The sequence below is a fragment of the Saccostrea cucullata genome, unplaced genomic scaffold (assembly GCF_032062105.1).
Source record: "Saccostrea cucullata isolate Sc308-1 unplaced genomic scaffold, CSIRO_AGI_Scuc_v1 ctg11116, whole genome shotgun sequence".
Classification (NCBI taxonomy): Eukaryota; Metazoa; Mollusca; class Bivalvia; order Ostreida; family Ostreidae; genus Saccostrea; species Saccostrea cuccullata.
The window spans coordinates 1-20927 of record NW_026922807.1 but is presented as its reverse complement, the minus strand read 5'-3'; the positions used below and the strand labels follow the sequence as shown (position 1 = coordinate 20927).

Genomic DNA, 20927 nt, shown 5'->3' with positions numbered 1-20927 from the left:
AATGCGCATGAAAAAGAAAGTTTTTGATAAACTTCAGTTGGCGGATGTGAGGTTGTCTTGGAGATTAATTGGTGAAGAGGTTCTTAAAAAATTCACAGGTATCTATTTCAATTCTCTAACAAAAGGTACTATTGTTAACTATAGAAGAAAAGCTTTCACTGAAGTAAAGCAGTTTCAATTTAGTATCAAAGTAATTTTCCTATGAAATTCGTGGTATTCATTTGTTTAAATTCATACAAGCACTTTTTTTCTATGAAAAGAAGTTTAATTGTATATTAGAATGTTAATTAGAAAGATTAAAATAAAATATTGTGTCATCTAAAAAATAGAGCTCATCTGCAAAACAAAAAAAATTCTAGCGTAAATTTTCAAAGTAAATTAAAGTATTTACTATAGTTAATTATATGACTATAGTTATATAACTATGATAAACTTTGTTAGATATACTACATTAGATAGAAGCATGCTTGAACACTAAGTTTATCATTTCATAATTTTTAACAGGTGAATATGTGACCCCAGTACCCAGCTTTCAAACCTCAAAATGCCCGTGTGGCCCTGGATACGTAATTCTGTCAAAATTCCGATCGTTCAAGAGTTGGCTGCATAGAGACCCCCCTAGGCGTGTCTTCACGGAGTGTCTTTGGGATTTCCAACCATCAGGCCCCAACAAGCCAGATTCCGTACAGATGATTCCGGTAACCACTGTTTGTGATCGTCCGTCGTCCACCTTTCAATTTGTAGTCTCGCGTAAGAGGAAGCATAAAACAAAGACCATTAAAGTTACTTTCCACGGCAAGAAAATAACACAACTTGATCTCCACAAACACAAGCTGCAGAATCGGAAAGTCGCAACACTTCTCTTTGGTAAGTTTTTTTTACTTTAACTTTAGCCCTTTACAATTCATTTTGAGAATTAATTGTAATTTATAAGATTCAGCTCTACTTATTTTCTTATTAACACATAAATTATCAATGCGTTCTTTGACATTAGATGATACTGGATTCGATTCTTTTTCGCTACACATGGTGAGTAGAGTTTTCTTGATAGACCGAGGGCGGATCGAGGTGTGGGTGGATAACGATCTGGACTTTATCGATATTACCGACCAAAGTCCAGTTGGTTTTCAGGTATTTAAACAAAATACAACTTTTATATAGCATCTTAAGGATTGCAAAGCATTCCCAACCAATCTTATCGGATTCTTTGGAAATACACTTTTCTTAAATTCGGGACATTGTCCAAAATTTATTTCTGATAATGTCAATATTGACATCAATTATTTTAAAAGGTATCAATGCAGTTAAAAAAACCCCGCATATTATTCCATTTGAAAGTACATGTACAGCTTGTTATTTATTGATACGACTTATTACTGTAGATGTGTCATCTCTGGCTAGATGAAACAAACGACGGGGATCGCTTCATCGATGGCATTTCTAACGTCAAGTCCAAAAATTTCAAAGCAACATGGCTGAATAGAGAAAATTATAAACAAATCCTGCGTAATTTTATCCCAAATCAAGGGAAATACGGTATGGAATCACATATAAAACTTTAAATGTTAATAAAGTGCCTTGTCTGTAACATTAAGTTTAAACAAATTACAAATTTGACAAATCTAAATATCGTAACATTTCTTATTTAACAATATTCCTTGTTAATTTGGCAGGTAGCGAGGCAGGTGACATAAACTGATTTAAACCCATCCTTTCTTGGAAAACAGACTTCATTTTGTGATGTTTTAATAATTTTATTCAGTTAAAAAAAACAGCAACATATATTTGTTGCCTAACAGATGTACATGAACATAAGTAGAAAAAAAATAAGTAAAAATATCAAATTCTTGTCACCGAAGACTGAACTGAAAATTGCTACAATGAACACCAAAGAAATAAAAACAAAATTGTTGCTGATAGTCAGCTATCAGTACATGAACAACATTGCATGGCACATTATTTAAACAAATAACAATATCTAACAATGCAAATCAACACAGTATGGCGGGGTTTTCATTTACAAACATAAAACAAATATGATATGTCAATGTTGGTATTTTATATAAATGCATCAATTACTAATTGTGAATAAAAAAAAACAGCTTTTATGTCTCTAGTATATACTATATTTATTTGTTCCTAAATCAAAAAAGTCTCGAAGATTTGTGTGTGTGTGTGTTTTGTTTTTAACAAAACAATTAATTTCATTTACTGAAAACATGGATTCTTCTGGTGTGTTAAGATGTATGATCATCTGCATTACATTTCAGTTGTATGTAGATTTACAATCATTCTGATTACATAACAGTTGTGTACACAGTCTGCATTACATTACAGTTGTGTGTAGAGATGTATACACAACCTGTATTACATAACAGTTGTGTGTAGAGATGTATACACTGCCTGCATTACATTACACTTGTGTGTAGAGATGTATACACAACCTGTATTACAATACAGTTGTGTGAAGAAAATATATATAGACTGTCCCCTAAAACCCCACACAGCAAGCCCTTTATTTTTTTTTTACCCCTTCCACTGTTTTGATTGGTTCTGGTTCGTGAGAGTCACCCGACTCTGGCTTTTTTTGATACTGTCAATTAAAGTGATGAGAGTGAGAAAAAATAATGGAGATCGAATGAAATGCAAAGGTACCACAGAAAAGTTACACATTAAAGTCACTGTACACACCAAGAATCTATGAGAAAACATTCAGAGTCACATTTTTTTCTACTGACCTTAAATTTCTCAAAATTTCTAATTATGAGCTACTTAGCTACATATAATATTTTCACTGACCATAATCAATCACTTTTAGCTATATAGCTACACATAATATTTTCACTAACAAAAACAATCACAGTTTAAAATATGAATGAGGATCAACTCTGCATCATGAATCTATTAAGCATGAAAATAGAGTGCATTAACCTTTTCTTCATCTAATCATACTTCTTTCATAAAATTTAAAAATTAATTTTATTATTCAATCAAAATTATTTGGTAGATCTAAAAGAATCATTGTTAAACTAATGCATCATAGACAAAACAAGGTTGCGACATCACTCAATATCCTAAAAAAAGAAGTCTGATTCAGAATTTCTATTTTACACCATCACAACTTACTGTGACCAATATCTGGTAAGCCATCTGCCCCTAAAAACAAGTATGATTATAAATATCTGACCTTGTTAATAAATTTTACCTGATTATTAGAGGTAGCCTATGTTCTTATTATCTATACATGTAGCTTGTAGCATGGTTATTTTTGCTGTGGTTATTCAGTTTGCAGTTTTCTAGCTGATTTTGGTTGAATGTGACATTTATTAAATGCTGTTAATTTTATTTTCTAGCAAATGATATGCTTAAGGTTTTACATTTTTGATACCTTGTTTAATTATTATTAATATATATATCAACATTCAAGATTTAATGATCAAGAAATTTCTTTTAGAAAAAAGAAAAAAAGCATTAAATGCAAAAATTTAAAGAAAAAAAAAATATTAAGAACATATTAAATTTCAAAGAGAATTTATATTGAATTACTTTTCAAAATGTAAATATTCAAAAACTGAAAAAAGAAAAAAAAAATGAATTGAATATGGTATGAAATAAATCTAAAATGTTATTTAAAAAAAAATTAAAAATAACTTGAGAAAAAATTGTCACAGTGATTAATTCTAAGGAATTCATAATTATAGGGGCTCAACAAAGACCTATCCCATGGATAAGAATATCTTTATGGTAGGAAAAGTCCTTCAACCAAGGGAGTTACAGATATTGATAGCTATATATAGAGAGAGGATACCCTGGTCTTTATATAGATATGACATCATAATGCCAATTGCTCTTACCCTGGTAAATTTGTGATGTGGAACATTCTGAAGCAAAACATTTATCAATCAATTACACTTTCTTTTTTCAAATGTGAATTAGTATTTAATCAATCTATACACCTACAGTGTTATTGTAATCAATTAAAAATAAAACAGGCCAACAATTTTTGGTTCCTCTCTTTACGAGAAAAATGTTAAAAACTTTACATATATGGCAGTAAAAAGATTAATATTCACATTTTTTTTGGACACTGGGTCAATGCAGTCTGCAGTTAAGATACAAATTATAATACATGTGTAGATACTTAGCAACCATAATGTTCCCACTGGGAAATTTAAAATACCATGAGAGGAACCAAATCATTATGTTTGAGTGGCCTCCACTTTAATCACAATGTGACACTAAAAAACACAAAATACAGTCAGTGACAAACACACATATTCTTACCTGCTCCTAAAGAGCCATTGAAAAAACACAATGTGGAATTAGAAACATGTACATGTTACATGTGAAACATAGGAGAGGATCTAACAATTTTGTTAACTGAGAGAGAGATCAAGGGTTTTCTTTTTATAATGTAAATCTTTATACTATTTATTAAACAGTTAAAGGAATACAAGAATGAAAATTATACATAAGAATCATTTCTCAGATTGAAATAAAAACTGTTAGCAAAGTATAAATACAAAGCTTAGTAAGGTCTATGCTTCAGGAATATAGTTTTAATTTCTAAATATCAGAAACTGTGATATGAAAAAAAATACAAATTATAAAAATTTTGAGAAACTTACATGAATTTCTTGAGGAGTCCTACTTTCCAGCCAAGCATCTGCAATTGGTTTCCATCCCAAGATATCTTTGTCAATGTACACAATACCCTGCAAAGATTCAATACATATTTATTAACCATTCTGGAGTTTGAATATTTTAAGGATGACAACTGAGGCCTGTTCAACACAGCAAGCCCTCAAGAACATTTCTGTTGGAGGTATAAGGAATTTTTATGGGCGCTCTCAAACGTTTGCTCTGTTGAACAGGTCTCTGGTAAGTTGTTTAACATTAATAAAATCTATAGTATATAATACGTACAGATCGTGAGACAGAAGCTGGAGAGGCACTACTCAGGTCATCTGTCTCAAAAATCACAATGATGTTATCTGACAAGAACATCTTGTCTCCATTCTTCAGATGCAGGACCTAAAAAATAAAGCAAAATTTATATTAAGTAGTGAAATTTTGAAGAGAGTTTTCAGGAAAAAAATAAAAAGTACCTACAACTTCAATTAAAACATTTTAAAGGTTGGAAGACAATTTACAAGGCAGCGTTTCATAATGTTTGGGTCTGTATGTTTGAAAAAAAATTCTTTTTTTAAATAGTACATGATATGAAACATCACAATTGATGAAATCTGTCTACAATTACCTTGTCTCCATTCAGAATGGGGTTGAAGTTGTCGGCCCAGCCTGGGTTTAAGGGACCATCCAAACAGAGCCAAGTTGTGCTTTGGTTCTATTGACAGACAAAACAAAACAAGTAAAGAAATATGGTACCTTATGCAGTCTAATAATATCAAACTTCTCCACTTTTTATATTTTATTTTTCAGAATTCTCCACTTTTTATATTATATTTTTCAGAATTCTCCACTTTTATATTTTTCAGAATTCTCCACTTTTCATATTTTTCCACTTTCTATATTTTATTTTTTAGAATTTTCCACTTTTTATAGTTTATATATTTCAGAATTCTCCACTTTATTTTTATCTTTACCCTGTTGGCTTTTCTACAGGCGGAGGTGAAGATTCCGTCCACCCAGTCGTTGTTAACATTGGGGTATCCAAACATGAGCTGACAGTCGTCCACCACCATGGGGTTGATCTTGATCAGTTTGTGCTGGTTTTCCTGTATGTTGCCTGTGGTCCTGCTGCCCTGGGACTGCCTGGAGGTCCCCGCCTGGTTAGAGAGACTGAGGGCGTCCACCAGAGTCTGAATACAGCTGCTTTTACCACTGCCCGGGGGTCCGGCCACTATCACACCTACAGAATACAGGGGTCATAATGGTTAACAATGTTTTTACTGTCAGTGAATATCAATAATTTTTGTTGGCAACTATGAATATCAATAATTATATGAACTTAAACTTTGTTGATGTATTGTTTCATTAGATCTTCTCTGCAAGCAATATGAGTTACAAACAAGAAGTCTCTGACAACACTGTAGCTCTACTGGTATTTATAACAAAAGAAGAGAAGCACTTGAACTTGAAACTCTGGCAACAATGTTTTAGCATGTCTGCTGTCTCTATTCCTTACCATGATGGACCTTGGAGATGTTGTACAGCTGTTTACAGCGTTCTATCCAGGGTTCATGGGCTACAAGGCCTTTCTCCACACTTTTCTGTTTGAGGATCAGTTCCACATCAAAGCCCCGTGTTCTGGCTGACGGGATCTGGTGAACTGCTGGGGGATCAGGCAGGCCAGCAAACACGTCATCCAGAATGTGTTTAAAGATCTTCATGTTCTGTTAAATAAGAATATAAAAGACGGTTCAACCCACAAGTTTAGCTCTCATCAACTGACTTCCATCAATAATTTTCAATTCTGAAATTTTAAATCTATTGCATAAAGTGCAGAAAAAAAATCTTTTCTATGCTTTTACAGACAAACAGGAAGTTGACATCGATTTTGAACAAAAATGTATCCCACCATATGGCATGCCTTAGGAAAGAGTGTGTTAAAATTGAAAGCATCTGCGATGAGTAGTTGCTGAGAAAACTGCGACGAAAAATATATGCAATGAGTACATTTGTAGTTGCTGAGAAAACTGCGACGAAAATTTGTTACGGACAAACACACAGACAGACAGACAGACACACACAGGGTAAAACAGTATAACCCCCCTCTCCTTCGGAGCGGGGGTATAATAACAATTGCACATTTGGGAACAGAAGTTGTACTCTAGCAGTACATACAAAACCTTGCTCATTATTTTTTTTATACTACCAGTTGTTCTTCGTTTTTTATATGTCCAAGGCCAAAATGGTATCTATCAAATAAATGTCAAATGAAGTGATCAAATGATGCTTTGGATCTTGTCAGATATAACTAGCTATGGCTGTATTTATTATAAATACTAGCCAATGATCTGTCTTCTATTTATATTATAAAGACTTATACACTACACTGTCAATATAGAGAAAAATCAAATGATAAATTACATAAACAAAACATAAGAATGATAATTGAAGAGATGAAGGCTAACATAATATATTATAATGACTTATACACTACACTGTCAATGTACAGAAAATCAAATGAAAAATTACACAAACCAAAAAAAAAAAAAATATTAAAGAGATGAAGCCTAACATAATATTTTTTCTCATTTTCTTGTGATCTTTAAAGAACATAAAGAAATTTGTCCTTAGGACACTCTTCTCGTGAAAACATTTCTTTTTAATGTCAAACTGTCTCAGTTGCCCTTACGACAACAAAACAACAAGCTACCTTACATCTCTTCATTTAGAGCGAGCCATATAAAAATGACTTATTAATTTTATGTAAGCTCGCATGAACTTGTAATGAACTCTGTTATGTAATTTCTTACCCTAAGGTGTTTATCAATTTCCTTAGAAAAGATGACTCCATCAAAAGTTTAAAAAAAAAGATGTCTAACAGAATTGTTATATGAAGTAAATGTTTATGTCATATTAATCCCTGGTGTCATTTTCTCCCATTCTTCCTGTAATGTTAATTAATATAAAACAGCAGGTGAAATGAACATTGATATATGAGCATGTTTTGATTTGGATAAAAAAAAACAAAACAAATTGTGTATAATTGAACAAACATTGAAAAGGTGTGTAAAATGATAATTGGTTTTAGAAAACCTGTTTCTTTCCCAAAGGCAAAAATATTTAGAAAAAAACAAGAGGCCCAAGGGCCTTGAATTCCCTTCTGATAAATTGTACAATCCATTACTTCTGTTAGAAGCCTCCAACTCTAAGTATCATAAGACCCAAAAAGCATCAACTGACAAAGTTTGATAATTCTTAGCCAATAGGACTGAAGATATTTTAATAAAGCTATAAAAAACCATGAGTAGGTCACTGTGACCTACTTTGAGATTAAAGTTTTCTGAGGACTCAAGATGCATTAATAGACAAACTAAGATTGAATATTCTAAGCAATTAAGTATTTGAGATATTCAAAAGTAGGTCACCTTGACTTCCTTTTTGGTCTACATTCTTGGAAAACCAAAAAATGCATCAACTGAAAAAGTTTGATTATTCTAAGCCAATAACTACCTAAGATACTTAAATATAGCCATAAAATGTCAAAAGTAAGGTCATCGTGACCTACATTTTAGTCAACATTTTTCAGAGTCCCAAGATGCATCTGCTGACCAAGTTTGATAATTCTAAGCCACTAAATACCTAGATATTCAAAAGTAGGTCACCATGACCTATTTTTTGGTCGACCTTCTCTGAAAACCCAAGAGGCATCAACTAACACACTTTGATGATTCTAAACCTCTAAGTAACAGAGATACATAAATATAGCCATAAAATGTCAAAAGTAGGTCACCATGACCTACTTTTTTGGTCGTCTCTTCAAAAACCCAAGATGCATCAACTCACTAAGTTTGATGATTCTAAGCCAATAAGTACCGGAGATACTTAAATATAGCCATAAAATGTCGAAAGTAGGTCACCGTGACCTAATTTTTGGTCGTCATTCTCTGAAAACCCAAGATGCATCAACTGACAAAGTTTGATGATTCTAAAACCATAAGTACCAGAGATACATAAATATAGCCATAAAATGTCGAAAGTCAGGTCACCGTCTATGACCTTTTGATTGTCAGATCTTCGAAAACCCAAGATGCATCAACTCACAAAGTTTGATGATTCTAAGCCAATAAATACCTAAGATACTTAAATATAGACATAAAATGTTGAAAGTGGGTCATCGTGACCTACATTTTTCAAAGTCCCAAGATGCATCTGCTGACCAAGTTTGACGATCGTAGGTCTGAAGGTAATCAAAATATGCCATTTAAACAATTTGAAAACAAATGCCTGCTAAATTCAAAAAGTAGGTCACCTACTTTTTCATAAATATGTTTTAAGGTCCCAAGATGCAGCAACTTACAAGATTTGATGATTCTAACCCTCTTAGTGTCTGAAATAATGGGATTAAATGTTTTAAAAAGGATAGGTCATAAAGTTCAAAAAGAGGTCACAGTGACCTATTTTTAAGTTGACGTTGTTCAAGGACCCAAGATCAATCAACTGACAAAGTTTGATGATCATAGGCCTTAAAGTGTTCAAAATATGCCTTAAAATTAATATTAAAACAAATGCCCTCAAAATTAAAAAAGTAGGTCACCGTGACCTACTTTTGAGTTAACATGATGTGAAGTCCTAAGATGCATCAACTTACAAGATTTGATGATCCTAGTCCTTATAGTTAGCAAAATATAAACATTTTTATTAATTGTAAAATTAGGTCAACTTTGAAGTGACCTTGAGACCACTGCCCTTTGCCCCAGGGTCATGCCTTGAACAATTTTTAATCTTCAACATGTCCTGACCCTTGTATATAAGTTTGGTGAAAATCTGCCCGGTGGTTCTGAAGAAGAAGATTTTTTAGCAACCAGTACTTTTGGTTTCATTTTCCTGATTATCTCCCCTTGTTTTAGGGTCCCCCCCCTAGTTGTAGTATAAATGGTAGCCCTTGGGCCAAGGATACCCTGTGACAAATTTGACACCGATTGGCCAAGGGGTTCTTGAGATGGCCCATATTCTAAAAAGTTAACGCACACCGCACACCGCACAAATGGCCATAGCATTAGCTCTTTGAGCCTTTGGCTCAGAAGAGCTAAAAATATAATCGAAGTTATCACCATTAAGGCTGGCGTAAATTAATTTTTTGTTTAACATCACCTATAAACTTCAAAACCCATGAGGGAGGGAGGAAAAAATAAAACAAAAGAACTTTATTCGGTAATAACCAATATTTGCCCCCCAAATCAGACTTTGATGGAGAAATATTTAATTATGATATTAAACAGGGGGCTATATGCTGACTTCAAAGCACTGAATATTTTCATAAGTAATGACACCATATGTACGTCATGCCGTCACAAACATGACGTAAATTTCAGTTTTTAATAAATTTTTACAGAAAATTGTACATATTTCGTCGATATTTTGAGTAAAAGTCACCAAGCGCATGTGTGTTCAGGATCAATATTTTGATATAATGTGTAGAATGATAATATCAATGAAATATGTCAATATTGTTCCTGAACAAACTTGCGCTCTATAAATTTTAAAGCTAAAATTGTTGAATTTTTGTCCATTTTCACCTCTTTCTGAGAAAGGATATAAAATCGGACTAGTTTGTGACGTCATAAAAACAAAAATTGTGAATACACTGCTTTGACACTATAATATTTTCTGTTAATTTATATTTCTCATACAATTTATTGAATTCAGCACATTTCAGGAAGTTTTCAAAATTTGACTTTTGTGGGGGCAAATATATGCAATATACTGCATATAGTTCTTTTCAAACAAATGAATATTTACTCTACTAAATGAGTTAAAATACTGTCAATATTTGTAGACTTGCACAAGCTTTATGTTGATTAATCATTTTCTAAAAAAAATCTCACTTTAAATGACAGATTGATTACACTCAGCTCAAATGTACCTGGAAGAGGGCCCCAATATTCTGAACCGTTAATCACAATGGCTATACCCCTACTTCAGATAGGACCCCAATATTCTGAACCGTTAATCACAATGGCTACCCCTACTTCAAAGAGGGCCCCAATATTCTGAACCGCTAATCACAATGGCTACCCCTACTTCAAAGAGGACCCAATATTCTGAACCGTTAATCACAATGGCTACCCCTACTTCAAAGAGGACCCAATATCTGAACCGTTAATCACAATGGCTACCCCTACTTCAGATAGGACCCCAATATTCTGAACCGTTAATCACAATGGCTACCCTAGCTGCAATAATGTAGCCCTCTTCCGATTTTTTTTATCTGTTATTTTCTGGAGAGGGCTACAATTCCACAGCATCTCCGTAATGGTGCAAAAATATTTTGTAAATACTGGCGACTGCAGGCAGAATAAATTGTTTTCACAATCAACTTACTTCTAATAAGACGAAATTTTTATTCACTGTCGACATCAAAGCTCGTTCAACGTGAAAACCATGTAAAATAAATCTGTGCATTTATTCAGCAGCCATGACAGTTCACGCGTGACGTACTAGGACTTGCGCTTGAAATTTAGAATAAATCAATAAAGCAAATAATTGTGATGAATAGTAAAACTAAACATCGATAAATAAAATCATTCCATGTTTCATTTTTTTGTAAACACCGATATTTAAGCTTAAAATAAGGCAATTCCACAGAAATCCGCTCCCTATAGATCCTTAATCTCATTGGCTGTCCCGAAATAAAATCTGTCAAGGTCAGTAAACATGGCGGATAAATTTAAGTTGTGATGTTGACATACACGAAAAATACTGATATATGGATTGTTCTGTATATTTTTGGATCGATTTATGTCTGGGATAACTATATTTTGGAAGTCCAGGTAAGACATAAATAAAATAGCTGTTTACTAACAATTTAAGCCGAAATCCGTGCGGGAGCGAATCCCTCCCGCTCTGCACCATTACGGAGATCCTAAGGAGTTGTAGCCCTCTCCCAAAAAAAACAAGAGATGTTTGTAAAACACTTATGCCCCCCTCCCCCCCAAATTGGATTTTTCCCACATCCAAAAAGGCATAACTCTGACAAAAATGGTGCTATTGTACCCAAAACAAAACGTGACCTAGATATTCATCTGATAAATCTGTATATCAAATTTCATTTCAGTATGTTTAACCTCTGCGAAGAAAGTGTACAAAAACTGCAAATAATTGGAATTTTTCTAAGTCCAAGGGGCATAACTCTGTCAGAAATGGCGCAATCGTACCCAAAACAGAACTTGACCCAGATATTCATCTGATAAATCTGTATACTAAATTTCATTTCAGTATGTGCAACGGTTTTGAAGAAAATGAACAGAAACTGCAAATAATTGGAATTTTTCTGAGTCCAAGGGGCATAACTCTGTCAAAAATGGTGCGATCGTATCCAAAACAGAACTTGACATAGATAGTCATCTGATAAATGTGTATATTAAATTTCATTTCAGTATGTGCAACCTCTGCGAAGAAAATGAACGGAAACTGCAAATAATTGAAATTTTTCCAAGTCCAAGGGGCATAACTCTGTCAAAAATGCAAAACAAAATTAAAGCTGGAGACCAACACCTTGAGGTTAAAATTGCGGAAGATTCTTACGAGTGGATACCACATGGTATTCAATAGGGTCTGGATCAAAAGTAGTAAACTTAATTAGAACAAACAGATCACCAACACTTCGTAAGAATGCACATGTAAATTTATTTGGTTGACCGGTTTCGACCAGAGACGGTCGTCATCAGAACAATTATACAAAAATATTCTTTGCTGAAGTCAAAAATGCGGATGACGTTACTATTAACAATTAGAAATGCGGAAGAATTATACAGTATGCGGATGACGTTGCTATGAAAATGCGGAAGATTTGTCCAGTATGCGGATTAGATTTACATTATTATATAACTTCTTTAACACTTTGACATCGTCAAATAAAAACTTATGTATGATCTACAATATAATGCATGGAATATTTTCTAAGTTAATTAATTAAATAGTCCATAAATTCCGTGAACTGTGATCGATCTGTTCTGTAATCTTAGTGGAAGTTCATCTTGACATACGGTTTCTGTGGATGTTGATTGCGTGGGTTCGTGTAGTTTGTTGGCTGGTAAAATTAGAAGATTGGATTTTTCATGGATCTTGGTCGGCTTTCAAACGGGCGTTTCCATTCTTTAGGTTTTTCGGCTATTTCTCTCAGATTGGTGCAGGTGAATATTAAACTTTCTTTAAATTCCGTATCTGGGTGCTCTTTAGCGATGTGGCGTTGAACAACATCTTTCCGACAGTACGATTTTTTGCAAATATCACAGTAGTATCTGGTTATGATTGGGTTATGTTGGAGTTCGTTATGCCTCTTAAGATTGCTGGCTTGTTTGAATTTACGGTTGCATGTAGTACACTGGAAGTCCATTTTGTTTGTTTCCGATTTCTCTGGATTATCCATCTGTTTTTTCTTGGTATATTTAACCTTAACCATATGTTTGATTCAATCCTTGTGGATGTAGAGTTTTAAATATATGTATAAAGGCTTCCTCCGTTCGTAGACATTGGTTTATATTGTTTTTGATTTTCACGAGCGGCGTGATGGAAACATCATCTGGAGTGTGTGATTGTGATGTGTCTGATTGTGATGTATTAGTTTGTGACGTAAAGTGACGAAGCACAGATTCATGTTGATTGGCGACTTTCATATCGGCGAAATGTCCATACATCCTTTCTCTTAGGGAGTTTCCTGTTTGGCCAATGTATTGAATAAAACATTTTTTACATGTGATTGCATAAATGACGGAAGTACTGTTGCAATCAAGATTTTGTTTTATGTAATAAGTTTTACCAGTGGAAGAAATTCAGATGCTATTAGTATTATTGACGAAAGGGCAAATTTTACAATTCTCATAACATGGGTGGCTTCCGATATTTTCAGGACTGGAGTTTAGCTTTGAATGGACTAGGATACTTCTTAAATTTGGAGGTCTTTTATATGCTATGATTACTCTCTCCATCAATTCTTTTGTATCTGGGGATTGTTCTAAGATCGTTTTGTATTTATTGATAATTGATCTAAATTCTGGATTAAGTCTGTTGAATGTTGTAACTAGTGGAATTACTCGTTTTTCGTGTGTTTTATTTTTATTCTCCGTGAGCAGATTGTTGCGGTTGTGCTTTCTGGCTTTCTCTATAGCTTGTTCAAGCATTGATGATGGATAGCTTCTGGCTAAAAAATGTTCTGTCAAAAATGGTGCGATTTGTACCCAAAACAGAACTTGACCTAGATATTCATGTGATATATCTGTATACCAAATTTCATTTCAGTATGTGCAACGGCTGAGAAGAAAATGAACAGAAATGAAGTGGGACCGATAGATACTACTGATATTCGACCGACAGACAGCAGCAAAGCAATATGCCCTCCCTTCTTTGAAGGGGGGCATAAAAAAAGGAGAGGGCTACATTATTGCAGCTATGGCTACCCCTACTTCAGAGAGGGCCCCAATATTCTGAACCATTAATAACAATGGCTACCCCTACTTCAGAGAGGGCCCCAATATTCTGAACCGTTAATCACAATGGCTACCCCTACTTCAGAAAGGACCCCAATATTCTGAACCGTTAATCACAATGGCTACCCTTTCTTCAGATAGGACCCCAATATTCTGAACCGTTAATCCCATTGGTTACCATACCTTAGAGAGGGTCCCAATATTCTAAACCATTAATCACATTGTTTACCCTACCTTTACACTGCCCACAGAGGTACGGCGCTTAGGTCTACGGAAATGTTGTTTGTCCTGCACGCAGTGACTGAGCAGGTCCTTGATAAAACAGACAGCGTAGTAGATAGATTTAGGGCTGATGATAAGGTTAGGGAGAGGAAAGAGTGGAGCCCTCGTCAAAATAACCCATCCACAGCTTGGAACGGGAAAACTTCCACTCCATATCAGCATGGTTCTGAAACAAGAGGCCCAAGGGCTTTGAATCGCTCTTCTGATAAATTATACAATCTATCCTAAGACCCAAGATGCAAGAAACAAAGTTTGATGCTTCTTAGAAAGTTAGGGCTGAAGATATTTAAATGTAACTATAAAATACTATAAGTAGGTCATGGTGACCTACTTTTTGATTGAAATTTTCTGAGAACACAAGATGCATTAATTGACGAAGATTGATGATTCTAAGCCAATTAGTACTTGAGATATTCAAAAGTGGGTCACAGTGACCTACTAATTGGTCACACTTCCAAAAACCCAAGGTGCATCAACTGACAAAAGTCTGACAATTCTAAGCCAGTACGTACCCTAGAATACTTAAAATATAGCCATAAATGTCACAAGTAGGTCACCGTGACCTATTTTCCAATGATCATTCTCAAAGAACCCAAAAATGTTCACAGAACAAAGTTTGATGATTCTAAACCAATAAGTACCCGAGATACCTAAATATAACCATAAAATGTCAAAAGTAGGTCACCGTGACCTACTTTTGTGCTAAACATTCTCTGAAAACCCAAGATGAATCTCACTCAGAAAGTTTGATGATTTTAAGCCAATAAGTACCGATGATAATTAAATATAGCCATAAAATGTCAAAAGTAGGTCACAGTGACCTACTTTTTGGTCTACCAAAGACCAAAGATGCATCAACTGACAAAATTTGATGATCATAGGTCTTTATAGTATTCAAAATATGCCTTTTAAACAATTTGAAAACAAATGCCTGCAAAGTTCAAAAAGTAGGTCACAGTGACCTACTTTTTAATAAATATGTCTTAAGGCCCCAAGATGCATCAACTAATAAAATTTGGTGATCTTAAACCTCTCTGTGTCTGAAATAATGGGACTAATGTTTTAGAAAAGATTAGCCATAAAATTCAAAAAGTAGGTCATGATGACCTACTTTTAAGTTGATGTTGTTTGTCGACCCAAGATGCACCAACTGACAAACTTTTATGACTCATAGGCCTTAAAGTGTCCAAAATATGCCTCAAAATCAATTTGAAAACAAAAGCCCGTAAAATTTAAAAAGTAGGTCACCGTGACCTACTTTTGTATTAACATGATGTGAAGTCCTGAGATGCATCAACTTACAAGATTTGATGATCCTAGTCTTTATAGTAAGCAAAATATCAACATTTTTATTAAGTTTATTAAATTTTTGTCAACTTTGAAGTGACCTTGAGACCACGCCCTTTGCCCCAGGGTCATGCCTTGAACAATTTTTAATCTTCAACATATCCCGACCCTTGTATGTAAGTTGGTGCACCTTGTGGTTCTGGAGAAGAAGATTTTTTAGCAACCAGTACTTTTGGTTTCATTTTCCTGATTATCTCCCCTTGTTTTAGGGTCCCACCCTGAGTTTTAGTATAAATGGTAGCCCTTGGGCCAAGGATACCCTGTGACAAATTTGACAATGATTGGCCAAGGGGTTCTTGAGTTATGGCCCATATTCTAAAAAGTTAACGCAGACCGCACGACGCAGACCGCACAAACTGCAATAGTATTAGCTCTTTGAGCCTTTGGCTCAGAAGAGCTAAAAATAGAATTTCTATTTAGAATATATCTGCAAGTAAAGAGCCTCTGATTTGGGCAAAGCTCTTCTGTTAAGTTTGAGGACTAAATTTCATGTTTGTATTTACCTCAATATTTTGGAAAGAGTTGGACATCATGGCAATCAGCATGTTAATGAGTACAATAATAGCCATACAATGATATAACATGAACATCAAGCGGCCCAGCATCACCGTAAAGTTTTGACCATTCTGGATTCTGAGGTCATGCTTTGTTGTGATCCCAAACAATGACCAGTATAATGTCGCATAGCTCTCCCCCAGCCTGGAAGTATAAACAGAAAATTACCCAGCTAAAATTTTTAAACCAGAAGTCTCTGTCAAGACTGTAGCTCTACTGGTTTGTACTTATCAAAAACCGATGCACTAGTCTATGTATCTAAGTGTAGTCTACTTGTGTCCAAGTTATATTGAAATCAGACCAAAACTGTAGAAGGAGTAGCGTTTTACGGAATTTCACAGAAAATTCTATTTTTAGTAACCATGGCAACACCGGTCATCGAAATCAAAAACCAATGCACTATTCTATGTATCTTAGTGTAGTCTGCTTGTGTGCTAAGTTATATTGAAATCAGACCAAAACTGTAGAAGGAGTAGCATTTTAAAGGAATTTCACAGAAAATTCTATTTTTAGTAACCATGGCAACACCGTTCATCGAAATCAAAAACCAATGCACAGAATCTATGTATCTTAGTGTAGTCTACTTGTGTGCCAAGTTATATTGAAATCAGACCAAAACTGTAGAAGGAGTAGGATTTTAAAAGGAATTTCACAGAACATTCTATTTTTAGTAACCATGGCAACACCGTTCATCGAAATCAAAATCCGATGCATTATTTTATGTATCTTAGTGTAGTCTACTTGTGTGCCAAGTAATATTGAAATCAGACTAAAATTGTAGGAGTAGCGTTTTGAAAAATTGTTTACAGACAGACAGACAGACAGACAGACGGACGGACGCCGGACGCATTACTATCGCATAAGCTCTTCTGGTCTCTGACCATTAGAGCTAAGGTAGCTAAACACAGTTTCATAAAATCCAAGGGGTTTTTCCCAGAGAGAAGCATGCTGGGTAGGGATTTTCTGCTATTTATAGGAGTCTAGATGAAAACTGCATCATTTTTTGTTTTTATTCACATAAAGTAGAATCTTACCTTAATATTTAAAGAAAAAAATGTGCATTAATTTTAAAAAAAAAAATTATGAGACTTTTAATAGGGGGAGATAACTCCCAAAACATCCGGTTTTCACATGTGCATTTGCATGAGTCAATTAGCAGGTAATGTAGCTCTTTCATGAGGTGGAAAATGTACCCTGAAAGCACACTAAAAGAAAACCTTAGGACTTGTTCTGTGAAATGCATACAACTTATTATGTCTGATTTTTTCTGTTTTTGTTGAGCAGGGGGGTTAAAAATGCATAGATGCACTGAAAATGGATGCATAAACAACCCAATATCCCCCATATTTCAGGTGTCAAATACCCCCTAGTAGTAATTGATGAATGTATTATAGTTGGATATTTACAAAATTCACAATTTTATCTTTCCATTGATATGCAGAAGTCTATGTAACAAGCCTCCATTTTATTTTTTTATAGTGGTCAGTTTTGCTTGTCCCTCCACAGAGTAACGTGCTGATAACATCATACATAAAACTGTGTTTTGCACCCTAAAAAGGCAGAAATACAATTCTGATACAGAGAACTTAAGAAATAAGAACATAAAACTCACGATACAAATGCCACTGGGTCCTCTGGAACACGACTGTTATAGTAATACCAGTAGAGCTGGGTCATTCCACACGAAAAGGATGTCAGCACCAGGAAGAAAATGAAGAGAAATTTCCCAATGTCAATCAACATGCATCCCAAAGAGATCTGAAGGGGTCCTAGATGTTGATTAGCCTGAGCCAAGAATATGATACGAGAGAAGCTAAAAACATTGGCCACTGCGAACAGCCCCTCAGCTAGAAGGGTAGGATCAATGATGGGCCAGCCTTTCCCGGGGAAATGTCCCTGTCTCCGATTTACCGTTTCTATCTGTACGTACGCCACAAGTCGGAGAGAAAACGTAGCGATATAGAGCGAGAGCATCAGGAAATCTAGCCAGTTCCACCACTGTCTGGTGTACGCCTTCAGCCTTTCCTCCCAAATGTTTACACTCACCCCAAAACAAACCCTAAAAATACAATCAACCTTTCATAAAACAAAACTTTGTTACATTTTTAAAATACAATTTAATAAAAAATTTGGGAAAAGAATTTGCACTGACCCATCACCCATAAAATAGAGCCACTCGAGTTCCAGGGTGGCCCCCCCGGATGTTTCCTCGGTCACTGGGACTGCTGATGTCTGTAGAACAGAGCACCAGGAGAATCAGAAACACCCCAAACGAGGCACTGTGATACAGAAACTTCAAAAACGGACTCCGCAGGAGTTGTCCTATCTTGCTCCGTGGGAAATCAGGTAAATACAGCCATGAAGGACCGATCAGGATAAGCCCCATACATAGCAAGAACTTGGTCAGGCCATTCCTCTTTCTACCCGGGAGACCCTCGTACCAAATGGACGTCAATAACTGCTGGCAGTGGGGATGGGATACAAACTAAATAGAAGGATACAAACTGAAAGTAGAAGGATACAAACTGAAAGGATTTCCAGAACTGAAATTGTCATCATGATAATTAAAACATCTAATTTGATTTCCCAGTTTTTGCCCAAATTCAGTAAAGCAAATCCAAGTATTTTACAAGAGGCCAGAGGACCTTACATAAGAGAAACAGAATGATCTGGGATCAACAAAATACTTGAATAAAGTAATTGATAAATAAATCATAAATAGATCTATATCTACTCGCCAACACTCAAGCACTCCCATTTATTATTTGTCACTATAATTACCCAACAAAACATATTACAATAAAGCTTAGGACCATGGAGTAATTTAATAACCCATTTTATACTCTTATTCATTGGCCTCTTGGTTAAAAGAATACATTTATACAGAGCTGAGATATGTTTGTCTCATTTTATATTTTTTATCATCTACAGGTCTATCTGTCCATCAAAAACTATGAAAGTACTTTCTGTATTATGCATCAGAAATTCTTTTTAATCAAAGACATATATATATATTATCTTAAATTGATAAAAATCTAAAAAAAAAAAAAAACACATACCAACAGATAAACTGTACAAGTGGAAATTTGAGCAAGACACAATTTTAGAAAACTCTCCTTAACCAAAGTCTCTGTCGAGACTGTAGCTCTACTGGTTTGTACTTATCAAAAACCATTGCACTATTTTATGTATCTTTGTATAGTCTACTTGTGTGCCAACTTATTTTGAAATCAAACTAAAACTGTAGAAGGAGTAGAGTTTTAAAGGAATTTTACAGAAAATTCTATTTTTATTAACCATGGGAAACCGTTCATCGCAATCAAAAACCGATGGAAAATTTATGTATCTTAGTGTAGTTACTTGTGTGCCAATTATATTGAAATCAGACCAAAACTGTAGAAGGATTAGCATTTTAAAGAAATTTCACAAAATTCTATTTTTAGTAACCATGGCCCCCGTTCATCGAAATTAAAAACCAATGCACTATTCTATGTATCTTTGTGTAGCTACTTGTGTGCCAAGTTATATTGAAATCAGACCAAAACTGTAGAAGGCGTAGTGTTTTATAGGAATTTCACAGAAAATCTATTTTTAGAAACCATGGTAACACCGTTCCCGAAAACAAAAACCGATGCATATTCTATGTTCTTAGTGTAGTCTACTTGTGTGCCAAGTTATATTGAAATCAGACCAAAACTGTAGAAGGATTAGCATTTTAAAGAAATTTCACAGAGAATTTATTTTTAGTAACCATGGCAACACCGTTCATCGAAATTAAAAACCGATGCACTACTCTATGTATCTTTGTGTAGTTACTTGTGTGCCAAGTTATATTGAAATCAGACCAAAACTGTAGAAGGCGTAGCGTTTTATAGGAAATTTACAGAAAAACTATTTTTAGAAACCATGGAAAACCGTTACCGAAATCAAAAACCGATGCACTATTCTATGTATCTTAGTATAGTCTACTTGTATGCCAAGTTATATTGAAATCAGACCAAAACTATGGAACGCCGTCACTGCCTTATAGCAGAACACTACTATAGCATTGTGTCAACCTTCCATTACATTATGTCAACTCTTTATGACATTAACCCACACTACTATTGCATTATGTGAACCTTCCATTATATTATGTCAACTCCTTATGACATTAACCCACACTACTATTGCATTATATGAACCTTCCATTATATTATGTCAACTCTTTATGACATTAAACCACACTACTATTGCATTGTGTCAACCTTCCATTACATTATGTCAACTCTTTATGACATTAACCCACACTACTATTGCATTGTGTTAACTTTCCTTTACATTATGTCAACTCTATATGACATTTACACATACTACAATTATATTTTCAACTTGCATTTGTTTTGTTTACTTTTCATGAGATCTTAGTTTTTATTAACTGATGTGAAAAGCTCATGCCATACTGTGGATTTACATTATGTCGATTCACTATTACGTTATGCGACACGGGTATCCTCGGCCTTTATATGAGCACAACGTATTTTCTGCGTTCCGCAAGCACTAAAAATGGCGGGAGAGAAAACTGTCGTAGAAGAGATTCTAAGCGATTTGGGAATGACATCTTTAAATGAAAATTTTAAACGACAA

The 20927-nt window shown here is 34.6% G+C and overlaps 2 protein-coding genes and 1 pseudogene across 2 annotated transcripts; 1 reads left to right on the top strand and 2 right to left on the bottom strand.

The window, feature by feature from the left end:
* The first annotated feature begins 1 nt into the window (after position 1).
* LOC134262532 (uncharacterized) lies at positions 2–2164 on the top strand. Its single transcript, XM_062744932.1, has 5 exons — positions 2–98; positions 505–867; positions 995–1131; positions 1383–1536; positions 1674–2164. Exons 1-5 carry the CDS (start codon positions 2–4, stop codon positions 1697–1699), a joined length of 777 nt encoding a protein of 258 aa, XP_062600916.1. The 3' UTR covers positions 1700–2164.
* A 1521-nt stretch (positions 2165–3685) lies between these two features.
* LOC134262531 (dynein axonemal heavy chain 5-like) lies at positions 3686–6361 on the bottom strand. The gene is made up of 6 exons (XM_062744931.1): positions 6149–6361; positions 5607–5872; positions 5261–5347; positions 4927–5034; positions 4629–4715; positions 3686–3881 (listed from the first exon to the last, which is right to left on the bottom strand). The coding sequence occupies exons 1-6, from the start codon at positions 6351–6353 to the stop codon at positions 3759–3761; spliced, it is 876 nt and encodes a 291-aa protein (XP_062600915.1). The 5' UTR covers positions 6354–6361; the 3' UTR covers positions 3686–3758.
* Positions 6362–12730: 6369 nt separating this feature from the next.
* On the bottom strand, positions 12731–18786 carry LOC134262530 (transient-receptor-potential-like protein; annotated as a pseudogene).
* Between the last annotated feature and the right edge of the window lie 2141 nt (positions 18787–20927).